Source organism: Lithobates pipiens, unplaced genomic scaffold (genome assembly GCF_037356315.1).
Source record: "Lithobates pipiens isolate NorthernLeopardFrog02 unplaced genomic scaffold, aLitPip1_a1.2 Scaffold_22, whole genome shotgun sequence".
Classification (NCBI taxonomy): domain Eukaryota; kingdom Metazoa; phylum Chordata; class Amphibia; order Anura; family Ranidae; genus Lithobates; species Lithobates pipiens.
Window position 1 is genome coordinate 193,052,809 of NW_027507784.1, and position 13,602 is coordinate 193,066,410.

The window sequence follows — 13,602 nt, forward strand, 5'->3', positions numbered from 1 at the left end:
TTTGGAGGTACGTCCAGTTCTCGGTAATGTCACTGTTGTGTCATAATTTCTCCACTTGAGGACGGTATTCATGGTGTGCTGCATGGTATTTCTAATGTATTTCTAATGCCTTGGAAATTCTTTTGTAATGTCAAATGAAATCCCTGATGCTTTGGAAGCTCCCTGCAGACCATGGCTTTTGCTGTAGGATACGTCTAAGAAAGTGTTAGGAAAGACCTACTAGAACAACTGAACTTTATTTGGGATCAGAGGCACTTTAAATGATAGCAGGTGTGTACTGACTCCTATTTAACATGAATGTGATTGGTTAATTCTGAACACAGCTACATCCACAGTTATAAGGGGTGTGCACACTTATGCAACCGCATATTTTTAACGCCCTCCCTAAAAGATTTCATTTTGTTTTTCAATTGGGTTGTACAGTATATAGGTCACATTAAAAAGGCGGAAGAAGTTCTGAAATTATTTATCTTTGTCTCTTTTTTTACATCACAGAAAGCTGACATTTTAAAACGGGTGTGTAGGCTTTTTATACCCACTGTATATATTTCCATTTACAGCATTCTTACTTTACAGCATTTCTTCACACTTGCCTAAAATATTTGTACAGTACTGTACTTTGTGCTTAAAGGTATACTTTTACTTAAGCGTAAAAAGGATAGACGTGTAAACAGATACTCAAAAGTAATACAAATACCAAAAGGTGCTAGCCAGATAACAAAAAAATAATTCAAAGGCTTTGCTTATTAAAAGAGAAGGATGAGATTTGAAAAAAATAAATAAACGCATACTCACCTATCTAGATGCAGCATTAGTCCGATGTTGCAGTTTTCCTCTGCTAGCGATAAACTGGGAACTGAGCAAAGACTACCGAATGATTGGTTCTCGATTCGAGCTGAGCAGTGACTGTCAATCACCACTCTGTGCTCTGCCCCTCCAGCACTCACTGGAGCAACAGACTGTGCAGGGATCAGGAGCAGCTGGACTCAGTCTTTAAGCGGTGTGCAGAGAGGCTGAACCAGCTGCCGGTTAAGAATCTGCGTGGATCCCAACATTGTCAGGATCCCTGCAAAGCCTGGACCAGCTCGGACGTCAGCCAACTGCTGGCTAAAGCCCACAGTTGGCTGAGTCACAGGAGCGCAGAATCAAGTGCACTCCTGTGACCTACAAGAGATGTATGGTCAAAGCTTTGGCCATACTTCTCTAACAATTCTTTGTTTGCCAGCAGCATGGACACAGTATCAGTATAAGGCAGGTCAGCCATAATGGGAGACACTGGACTTTCTGCTCTCAACAACCAATTTATTACAAATACTGTACCATGTTACAGCCCTGTTCCATTTAAAGCGGTTCTGCACTCATAATAATACATTTGCCCATTCTGTTGCCTCTAGACCGTACATTTGATAATGCCACGTTTTTTTTTTTATTAATCTACCTTTTGTAATTCGTAGTTTTTTTATTTTCCTCCCCTGCGGCGATGGGCGGTCTCTTGCGGGGATCAGCATCATTTCCTGCTGAAGCCCGCACTGTCTCCTGGGATCTCGTCCAAGTAATCCCAGGAGACATTGCGGCTAATGCACCCGAAATCTCGCGAGATTTCGGGTGCATTAGCTGCAATGTCTCCTGGGATTACTTGGACGAGATCCCAGGAGACAGTGCGGGCTTCAGCAAGAAATGATGCTGATCCCCGCAAGAGACCGCCCATCGCCGCAGGGGAGGAAAATAAAAAACTACGAATTACATAAGGTAGATTAATAAAAAAAACAAAAAAACATGTGGCATTATCAAATGTACGGTCTAGAGGCAACAGAATGGGCAAATGTATTATTATGAGTGCAGAACCGCTTTAAGGAGAAATGCATACATAAAAAGGCAAAAAAACAAAACAAAAACTTGGTATCATACTTTACTATAATTTAATCCATTTTAAAAACAGCATAAGGAGCTTCCCGTTATCCAATGACTACCAACAAAAAGGTAGCAGTTTGAATAATTATTTTTACTTAAGCAAACAGATTATATCTTGGTGTTTGTTTACCTTCGCAGACAGTCTGTTAACGTTGTCGTTCCTGACACATGACTTTCCCCATTCACAACACCACTGTCACCTCCAGGGCTCAGCGGCCAAAATGGGCTTGAAGAACCTGGTAGATCCAAGCTGATGTCCCAAAATGGGTCAATTGTTGTTGAAACCCCACTAGAAAGTGAAACAGACAGTCTTACAATATGTAAATACTTATACATGAAACTAAATGTTCGCAAGAACCCAAAAAACACTCCATACTATTTGAGCCCCTAACCGTTTATTTTCAGGTTTAGAGTAACTAAGGTTTTGAAGGAGTGTCATTTTCTCAATACACGTGTGCAACCCAATTTACTAAAAGAGTTAAAATGTGATGATTCAATTAGGCAATTACGTTGAAAGCAAATGTCCGATTGTTTTGTTTGTACATGACTGGATAATGAAGTGACGCTTCCCTCTTACCTAGCAACGGTGGAAGAGGAAGCAGTATGACCCTTCTTGGAACCATCACAGAAGGCAAAGGAGGACTTTTTTTTTTTTTTTTTTGACAGAAGATGATGCACCAAGGTAGACCTTAAAGTGATAGCAAAGGCTAACTGTACTTAAACGTGTTCTTCCCCCATCTTGTATAACCTGTCTAAAAAGAGCTGTGTACTTACCTTTTTTTTTTTTTTATTAAATCAGTCTGGTCAGGTGATTCAACAACTATGTGTAAAGGAGTGACAAAACAACTGTGAATTCTTCAAGCAATGGGATCACTCATGGGCTCTCGCAGCCCAAGCATTGCTTGCCCTCTTGTCCCCTGCAGCATCCACTGACTGGCACAGAAGAGCCAGAGCTACTGAATAATGTGACTGGACTGAATTAAAAATATGCAAGTACACAAGATTTTTTTATTTTTTTTACAGGGTATGTAGGATAGGTAAGAGGAGGGTGTAGGGAACATTTTTAAGAATAGTTAGCCTCATCTTCATCGTTAACTGCTCTGACCACATCCAGGCATTGGAGGGAAATCACCTTGGCATGTTTTTCTCTAGCGGAGAAGGAAAGATAGTATCCTCAGTGTAAGAGACCAGCTTTGGGATGGAAGGGGAGTCATTCTGAGGACCACTTTGTCTCCATGCAAGATGAGAAAAGGTTCTTTACATAAAAGACCTGCCCACCCAGAGACACGCTGAGCTGAGGCAATTTTAATTCCATCTTACTGGGAATATCCTAAATATGTTCAAAGGGAAGTCTGTAAAAAAAACAAAAAACCTTAAGTACCAGATTCAGATTCTAGGGAGACATGGGAGGCCAAAGTGGAGGACTGGCATGAGCAGCTCTCTGTACAAACGTTTAGAAAATAACCGAAAAATATCGAAGAAAATGGGTAAAGCAGAAAGCTTTCCCTTTAGCGTACCAACAGCCAGATGCTGTGCCGGACCAGACTGGAGGAAGGTTGGGATGTAAAGGACAGAGAGATGACTGGTTTTGTATCAGCCAAATTATGCTTTCCAGGTGCCATTCTAGATCCTATGAGAATTTGTTTTTCTCATTTTGAATAAGGTGGAAATGAGAGAGTCAGAAATGCCCTTGGTCTTTTAGGACCATGGTTTCAACAACCATGCCGTTAAAGCTAGCAAACAGGAGGGGACTGATGAGACCATCCACCAGGAGCAGCTCCCTATCCACCACACTGAAGATGCTTTTTTTATACCCAATCATGACCTACTGACAATATACCCATTTGCAAAATGTTCTTCTAAATTTTATATAACTTGTATTCCATATTTGGAATCCTGGTGAGCAATGTATAAATCTATTGACACCATAGGGCACTTGATGCGGCATGGGGCACTTGATGCAGCAAAGTATTAGTAATTGGAGAAGTGTAGGTTTAGAAGCATTTAGTTTCCTAGCACAAAGTAGCTTGCAAGCTTTTTGTTGAAGCACTGGAGCGTTAAAAGCAGTTTACAGACCCCGCCTAGCATTGCGGATTGGCTACAGAGGGTAAACAGAATAGCTGACATGGAAGCCATCATTCACCAAGCTAAGGAAACCTCACACAAGTTCCAGACAACCTGGGCATGTTGGCTGCAGTTTCAACAAACGGATGTATACATAATCCGGGATATGCAGATCGTATCTCTCTTCCTCATTCACATATTGCTCCCCAACATTATCCGGACTCTCTTAGACCTTCCCCTCTAGTTTAAGATTAGGAAGAATTAGTGAATCCCCTTCCGGTTGTTCACTGACCTCCACTGGAGTAGATTCCAACTTTCCAGATAACTCTTTACATATAAACATTGGGATGACTTCTCACACTAATTATGGGATGTGGTGATTGTATAATTTACTTGCAATTTATGGATCCCCACTCCTCTCACAGTTAGATCCCAGTAGGGGTGAGAGGGAGGGGGAGGGAACCCCACACTCCCGAGCTCTCTATTAACAGCCCAAAGACAGATAGGTTTATTCCCCGTTGATATGGATTCCATACAACACTTTTTATAGACCAAGTTTTTATTTACACTTGTTAGAGATCTCAGAGTAAATGATTGCGACCAAAATAAAGGGCTATGGTGCCCCTTGGATTGTAGTTATACGATTGTTGTTATTAAAATCCTTGGTATCTGTTCCCACACTATAATTCTGTATATAACAGAATGTGCAGGTATTCAACATCATCTCACCATAGACATATACAGATATTAAAATATGCTTTCTATCCAGTCACACACAACGAATATGAACATTAAGCACAAACAATATTGGTTAGGGTAAGGCACAATACATAAACTAATGGTTACATGTTTTGCCTTATATGTCTCATATTCTGCCTTAAATGGATAGACTTCAGACTCAATACCTGCTGGACAACTTTTTATGACTGATGGTTTCTTGTTGTTCTTAACCTATTGTACTATGCATCTAGCGGCTGCGCCCGCAATTATATGTTTATGTTTTGCCTTTTTATTATCCTCAATAAAAAAAATTGAACAGTAAAAGCAGTTTACAGACATTCTGCTGATAGCAGCATCCTCAGGAATTGAGCAGCCACACATGGAATGCCCGGAGGTGGTAAATTGCAGTACTGCCCCTTTCTTTGGCCCTTTTTTAACCACTTGAGATCCGCGCTATAGTAAAATGACGTGTATAGCGCGGATCTCAATTTTCAGGACTACGTCTATTGACGTCGTCCCCTTTAAGAGTTCCCCGCGCGCTCCCGGGAGCGCGCATCGGGGAAAATCTGTGTTGGCCGTGTCCGCTGGACACAGCCAATCACAGATCGCTGTAAACGGCCAATCACAGCGGCCGTTTACAGCGCGATCGCCTCCTCCAATGGGTGATGATCTCAAATGTAAACAAATGAGATCATCACCCATTGCCAAACGTGTCTCCTCACACAGCGATAGCGTGTGAGGAGACCGAATGTGCCTTGTAAGCTTAAAATTGTCAGTAAACAGATAAAAACCCCACCTGTGCCCAGATCTACCCTGCCAGTGCCCAGATCTACCCTGCCAGTACCCTGCCAGTGCCCAGATCTACCCTGCCAGTGCCCACCTGTGCCCACCTGTGCCCGCCTGTGCCCACCTGTGCCCACCTGTGCACCGCCAGTGCTCCATCTGTGCACCGCCAGTGCTCGCCAGTGCCCCGCCAGTGCCAGCCAGTGCCAGCCAGTGCCAATCGGTGCCCATCTGTACCAATCGGTGCCCATCTGTGCCTCAGCAGTGCCCATCTGTGCCGCCTCAGCAGTGCCCATCTGTGCCGCCTAAGCAGTGCCCATCTGTGCCGCCTAAGCAGTGCCCATCTGTGCCGCCTAAGCAGTGCCCATCTGTGCCCATCTGCTGCCTTATCAGTGCACATCCGTGCAATAAATCAGTGCCCATCTGCCGACTCAGCAGTGCCCATCTGTGCCGACTCAGCAGTGCCCATCTCTGCCGCCTCAGCAGTGCCCATCTCTGCCGCCTCAGCAGTGCCCATCTGCCGCCTCAGCAGTGCCCATCTGCCGCCTCAGCAGTGCCCATCTGCCGCCTCAGCAGTGCCCATCTGCCACCTCAGCAGTGCCCATCTGCCACCTCAGCAGTGCACATCCGTGCAATAAATCAGTGCACATCTGTGCCGACCCATCAGTGCCCATCTGCCGCCTCAGCAGTGCCCATCTGTGCCGCCTCAGCAGTGCCCATCTGTGCCGCCTCAGCAGTGCCCATCTGTGCCGCCTCAGCAGTGCCCATCTGCCGCCTCAGCAGTGCCCATCTGCCGCCTCATCAGTGCACATCCGTGCAACAAATCTGCACATCTGTGCAATAAATCAGTGCACATCTGTGCCGACCCATCAGTGTCCATTTGTGCCACCTCAAAAGCGCCCATCTGTGCCACCTCAATAACGCCCATCTGTGCCACCTCATCAGTGCCCATCAGTGCTACAATGGCTAAACGCGTCTTTTCCGCTGAGGAGGCGTACCAAATTATTTCCGCGGCCGACGAGAGCAACGGGGAGCTCTCCTCTTCCGATTCCTTTTCGGATTCGGATTCTGAAGCCGACGTAACTTATGAGCCAGTCCTCAGCAGTGAAACACTGACTGATGAATCCGAGGAGGAAGATATCCGGCCCATCAAGCGAAGGCGTTCTAGTGAGGCAGTGCCGTCCACCAGCACCGCAGTGCCGTCCACCAGCACCGCAATGCCGTCCACCAGCACCGCAGTGCCCCAGCAAGAAAGGCCAAGTACCAGTGGGGTGTCATCTCAGCCCCAAAGGGTTAGGAGCCATGCTGGCCTTCCCTATGCCCTTCAGAACCCCTTGTGGCTTCCTCCTAATTCAGGAGAGGCCAATGTTCCCCCTTTCACCGCCCAGCCAGGAGTCCAGGTGGACACGGAGAATTTTAGCCCCATCGATTTTTTTAATTTAATTTTTACGGAGGACATGTTGGCGTCAATTGTGGCCCAGTGCAACCTGTATGCACAACAATGTATTTTTCAAAATCCAACCTCCTATTATGCCCGTCCCTACGAATGGAGAGACCTAACGGTGGAGGAGTTCAAGCTTTTTTTAGGCCTCACATTTAATATGGGACTCAACAAAAAAAACCAATTACGTACCTACTGGTCAACCCACCCCCTCCACCACTCACCGCTCTTCTCCGCGGTAATGCCCAGACACAGATATCAGATGATCCTGAGGTTCTTACATTTCAGTGACAATTCCCAATGCCTTCCACGAAATGATCCAAATTTTGACCGCCTTTACAAAATTCGACCAATACTAAATTATTTTTCAGAAATATTCCCCAAATTGTTTACCCCGGACCAACACATATGTGTGGATGAGTCCCTTATTAAATTTAGTGGCAGGCTTAGGATGAAGCAATTTATGCCCAGCAAAAGGGCCCGCTATGGGGTGAAGGTCTACAAATTATGTGACCGAGCCACAGGGTACACATATTCCTTCAAGGTGTACGAAGGGAAGGACACCCAGCTACAGCCCCCTAATTGTCCGGATTATTTGGGATCCAGCGGAAAAATTGTTTGGGACCTCATATACCCCCTACTGGATAAAGGCTACCACCTCTATGTAGACAACTTCTACACATCTCTGCCCCTGTTCCACAACCTTCACCGGAAGAAGACGCCAGCATGTGGCACTGTAAAAAAGAACCGGAAGGGCTTTCCTCAAAGTCTGGTGAACAAGAAGCTGCGGAAAGGAGAAACCGCAAGTCTAAGAAACAAGGAGGTTCTGGCAGTGAAGTGGAGGGACAGAAGAGATGTGTACATGTTATCTTCTATCCACAACGATACCTTCGTGGAAATCCCCAGAAGGAATGGCCCCGTAAAGAAACCCAAATGTATTTCAGAGTATAATTTGTTCATGGGAGGAGTCGACTTCAACGACCAAATGATGGCACCATATCTGGTCTCAAGACGGACATATCATTGGTACAAAAAAGTAGTAATTTATTTTTTTCAATTGGCCATTTACAATTCATATGTAATTTACAGCAACGCCACCCAAAACCCCAAACGTTTCTTTGGCTACCAGGAGGAAGTTTTCACAGCCCTTTTATTCCCAAACGGCCCACCAGAAAATATCCGATCAGACGTTGTAAGTCGACTCTCCGAGCGCCACTTTCCGGATAAAATTCCCCCCACACCAGCAGGCAAAAGACGCCAAAAAAGATGTAAGGTGTGTACCAAAGCAGGAGTCAGAAAAGACACATCTTATTATTGTGCACAATGTCCTTCCCAACCAGGCCTCTGTATAGGCGACTGTTTTCGGCGTTACCATACTTCAATAAATTTTTAGTGAAGTATGGTAAACATAATCCTCAGTTCCTGCCTTCATACACCTTCACACCCCTTATGCCACTGCCTGCTCTGTAACGGACCCTGGCTTGTTATTTGACCACTCTTATGCCTGCCGATTCTGTACATACCGCTGCCTGATCTGGAACTGACCCTGGACTGTTATTCGACCACGCTTCTGCCTAACGATTCTGTACATACCTCTGCCTCATCTGGAACTGACCCTGGACTGTTATTCGACCATGCTTCTGTCTAACGATTCTGTATATATCTCTGCCTGATCTGGAACTGACCTTGGACTGTTTGACCACGATATTTGCCTGCCTCTTGGACTGATCTTGTATTCTGCAACTGGACTAGTGGGATTCAACACGGGGTCTCACATATGTGAGGGGCTCCAGTATAGTTTTTCTGGAAGAAGAAAACAATTTTCTTTGTTTTCTTATTCCTAGATTAGGGTCTGGAGACTCGGAGGCTTCAAAGAGATTTGGGAGGGAGAAGCCTCTACCCCTATCCCCATTCTGTCCTGAACGAGGCTCTACTTTTGTCTGCTGCCTGTAGGACTTACTGCCATCATGCCGCACTGACCACACCACAAGGACCTGCCTACTACCAGGACCAATATTTTTGGCACTGCTGACTTCTCTGCACTAACCCTGGACTGTAATATGGACAGTATCCCTGCCTGCTGCCTGAAAAACTGTGTTCGCTGTTGCTGACCAAGTCCCTGCCTGCTGCCTGGACCAGTGATATCCTCCTGTGGACAACTGCGCTTCTAAAACCACAGGTAATCTTTTCTTTACCCTTTGCTCAGCATAATGTATTTGGGGGTGTAATTCTTGGTATGTGCAGGCTATGTGTCCCTGGAACGCCGACGGTGTTTCTTGCATGTTGCGCCTCTGTATTTGGTCAGGCTGTGTAAAAGTCTCACACATGTGGTATCGTTATACTCAGGAGGAGTAGTAGAACGTATTTTGGGGTGTTATTTTTGCTATGTAAATGCTATGCGTTGGAAATATCTTATAAACGGACAACTTTGTGTAAAAAAAAATGCGTTTTCATTTTTTTCCACATTTTCCGAAAACTTCTGGAAAAAAATGAACCATTGAAAAGACTCATTATGCCTCATAGATTATACGTTGGGGTGTTAGCTTTCCAAAATGGGGTCATTTTCTGGACGTTTCCATTGCCCTGGTGTTCCAGGGCCTTCAAAACTGTAATAGGTGGTTGAGAAATGAAATGTGTAATTTATGCTCTTAGAATGCCTGAAGGTGCTACTTCAAAATTAGGCCTCTGTATGTGGTCAGGCTGTGTAAAAGTCTCACACATTTGGTATCGTTATACTCAGGAGGAGTAGTAGAACGTATTTTGGGGTGTTATTTTTGCTATGTAAATGCTATGCGTTGGAAATATCTTATAAACGGACAACTTTGTGTAAAAAAAAATGCGTTTTCATTTTTTTCCACATTTTCCGAAAACTTCTGGAAAAAAATGAACCATTGAAAAGACTCATTATGCCTCATAGATTATACGTTGGGGTGTTAGCTTTCCAAAATGGGGTCATTTTCTGGACGTTTCCATTGCCCTGGTGTTCCAGGGCCTTCAAAACTGTAATAGGTGATTGAGAAATGAAATGTGTAATTTATGCTCTTAGAATGCCTGAAGGTGCTACTTCAAAATTAGGCCTCTGTATGTGGTCAGGCTGTGTAAAAGTCTCACACATTTGGTATCGTTATACTCAGGAGGAGTAGTAGAACGTATTTTGGGGTGTTATTTTTGCTATGTAAATGCTATGCGTTGGAAATATCTTATAAACGGACAACTTTGTGTAAAAAAAAATGCGTTTTCATTTTTTTCCACATTTTCCGAAAACTTCTGGAAAAAAATGAACCATTGAAAAGACTCATTATGCCTCATAGATTATACGTTGGGGTGTTAGCTTTCCAAAATGGGGTCATTTTCTGGACGTTTCCATTGCCCTGGTGTTCCAGGGCCTTCAAAACTGTAATAGGTGGTTGAGAAATGAAATGTGTAATTTATGCTCCTAGAATGCCTGAAGGTGCTACTTCAAAATTAGGCCTCTGTATGTGGTCAGGCTGTGTAAAAGTCTCACACATGTGGTATCGTTATACTCAGGAGGAGTAGAAGAATGTATTTTGGGGTGTTATTTGTGGTATGCACATTCCGTGTGGGAGAAATAAGCTATTACAATGAAAATTTTGTGAAAAAAAAAAAAAAAAATCGTCATTTTGCAAAGAATTATGGGAAAAAATGACAACTTAAAATAACTAACCATGCCTCTTACTAAATACATTGGAATGTCTACTTTCCAAAAAGGGGTCATTTGGGGGGCATTTGTACTTTCCTGGCTTGTTAGGGTCTCAAGAATGGAGATAGGCCTTAGTACATCAGATGTGATCTTTTTTTGCAAATCTTTATGATTTGCACCATAGCTTGTAGACTCTATAAATTTCACACAGATCATATAATATGCAAAAATTTGGGTTATTTTTACCAAAGATGTGTAGTAGTATAAATTGTGGCCAAAATTTATGAAGAAAAATTGCTAATTTGCTAAATTTTGTCACAGAAACGAAGAAAAATTCATTTTTTTTCAAAATTTTCGGTCTTTTTTCATTTATAGCGCAGAAAATAAAAAACCGAGAGGTGATCAAATACCACCAAAAGAAAGCTCTATTGGTATGAAGAAAAGGACAAAAAAATCATTTGGTTACAGTGTTGCATGACTGAGTAATTGTCATTCAAAATGTGAGAGCACTGAAAGCTGAAAATTGGTCTGGGACTGAGGGGGGTTTAAGTGCCCAGTAAGCAAGTGGTTAATCACACCATCTGCAGGAGCTTGCTGCCATCAAAACAAAATACAAATTACCCTGAGATGCTCAGCTTGGCCCCTGCGCTTACTTTCCGGGCTGTCTCTTACAGGGGCAGGTATCCAGAGCACTCTGACTGCCACACCAGTAACTTCACTAAGGGGCATCCCGGGCCATATCTCTTCTGCTGCCATACTACTGTGACTTAAAGGGACATATACTCCAATGCCCAGTGACCTCCAACACCAGCAGTAACCCCCCTTAGAGGGAACACCAAAGCTTCCAAGTCCAAATATATAACCCCAGACAAAGAACGAACAAGACATGGGGGGAAAAAAAAAAAAAAAAAAGGGTGGGGGACAGACCCCTATTCACACCTTCAGTAAACAACTTGCCAAGAATCCACAGCCATGGTGACTCTGGAACTTAATGAACCTGAGCCAAGGTGCTCCAAGCTTGTAAGGGGAACAATGACAGATCATCGTTGTGGTTGGTTGGTCATATGCGCCACCCTAGGGCATGAACCCCACAGCCAGCCCATTAGTAGGACAACACAGCCGAGCCTGCACATGGCAGATAACTACATTTTGTTGATGGCTGCAACTGGGGGGGGCGGGGTCGGTATAAGACTATTATCCAGCCTTTTCACCCAGGGACATGCTTGCAGGAAAATAAAAACAGGGCACTTAGGATTTTCAAGAGAAGAAAAAAATACCAACTCTTAGATGCCAATAACAGTTATTCCCAGCTGTGGAATTTTTTTTTTTTTTTTTTTTTTTTGACACCCTGTCAGTTCTCTAGCAATCCCCAATGCCACTTTCACACTGGCAGTAAAGCGGCGTTATATTTAGCAGTGCTTTACCGTAGTTTTAGTGGCGCTGATCAGTTTCAACCCCACTAGCTGTCAAAAAAGGGATGAAACCGCCCACAAAGCGATGGGTTTGGAGCGCTGCCCCATTGTTTTCAATGGGAAGGGGCGCTCTAGGGAGCGGTAAATACACTGCTCCTACAGCGCTCCAAAGATGCAGCTTGCAGGACTTTTTTGACCGTCCTGCAAGCGCACTGCTCCAGTGAGAAAGCACTCAGGGCTTTCACATTGGAGTGCACAGAGTGGCTCTTTCGGGGCACTTTGCAGGCGCTATTTTTAGCACTTCAGCACCAAATTAGACTCCAAGTAGCTTTGTTTAAAATGTGATGGTGGCGGCATGTTTAAAAACCATGAAGTCTGCCCAGATACAATGACATCATACCTCTTAAAAATGTTTTCCTACTGACACAGCTCGTCAGTCAATACAAAAAAATTTATAAAAGTTATCTGTTGTCAGTCTTAAACAGCACAATAGCTGATGGGGATTGAGTCAAGTGTCAACATTGGGTGCACAACTAGCGACAAAGACCAGATTTCACTGGGTGGGAGGCACCCTCAGTATGAAGAGATAGGAAATGCTATATTAAAGCTATAGGGGTGAAACGGTAAGTTCATGCTGAGCGATTAGGTCATTAGCAAAAAATCGCCACAGGAGTACTAGGCTAGTGGCAGGATGGCCAAGTAGCTGCCTGCCTGTTCCTATGGCCTTTGTCCATCACTAGCTGAGGCAGCAAGAGGTAGCTTCCAGCATCTTTTTTTTTCCAACCATTTCAATATTCTGCACTTTTACCCCCTTCGTACCAAGGCTAATTTCCAGCTTTCAGTGCTGTAGCACTGTACCCATAAAAAAAAAAAAAAAAATTGTAATTAAACATATATAAACATATGTTGCAGCACATTGACAGTGTAATTAGAGTCAATAAATACAAAAATTAGAAATATATAGCTAAACATAGTTGTAGTGCAATAAAATAAAAAAAGATGAGCTGCGTCCGTTGTGGCAATGTCTTGTCTAAGCATAGTATTGTTAGACACCCCTTGAACAGTTTTAACTTGCCAACCGGAAAGGTGGGTAGTGTAACGGAGGAGAATTCCCTGGTGGCAGAGCATTGCTAGAGGTAGGAAGGGCCAGGGGAGTCCCTTTTATACACCTAGCACCCCAAGGGGATTAGACTGTGCAGAGTGGGGGTCTTGACCCCAGAACCCCTCCATCATGCAGCCTAGGCTTGTCCCAAAACCGCTCTAGAGTTCCAACCATCTTCTGAAGCTCAGGGCTGGTGTGTAATATGTGTTCCACTGTCGTGCAATTTAAACAGGGATAAAAAGAGGAAAGTGGATAGGATAGCATTGGGAGGGAAAAGGATAGAGGAAAGGAGAGAAGAAGGTGCAGCTTGTTGATGTCTATCAATAATATTTTATTGATTGCGATTGAAAAGTCTCAATTTGGCCTACTGACAGGGAGGAGGGAGATACCCATGTACTGAGGCCATGGTTCCCACAAGGCTTCAAATTTAGTGCGGGTATCTGACATTATACTTGACAATTTTTCTTGGGACATAATCCATGAGATCTTCCTCTGGGCAGCTTTAATG

The 13,602-nt window shown here is 44.0% G+C and overlaps 1 protein-coding gene across 7 annotated transcripts in view; it reads right to left on the reverse strand.

The window, feature by feature from the left end:
- LOC143924449 (ubiquitin carboxyl-terminal hydrolase 22-A) overlaps positions 1–13,602 on the reverse strand; it is a 221,187-nt gene that overhangs the window by 35,922 nt on the left and 171,663 nt on the right. For all 7 annotated transcript variants that reach the window (XM_077448773.1, XM_077448771.1, XM_077448770.1 and 4 more), the window contains one exon: positions 2,042–2,200. In XM_077448773.1, the coding sequence (XP_077304899.1) occupies positions 2,042–2,200 (159 nt within the window). The remainder of the gene's footprint in view (positions 1–2,041; positions 2,201–13,602) is intronic.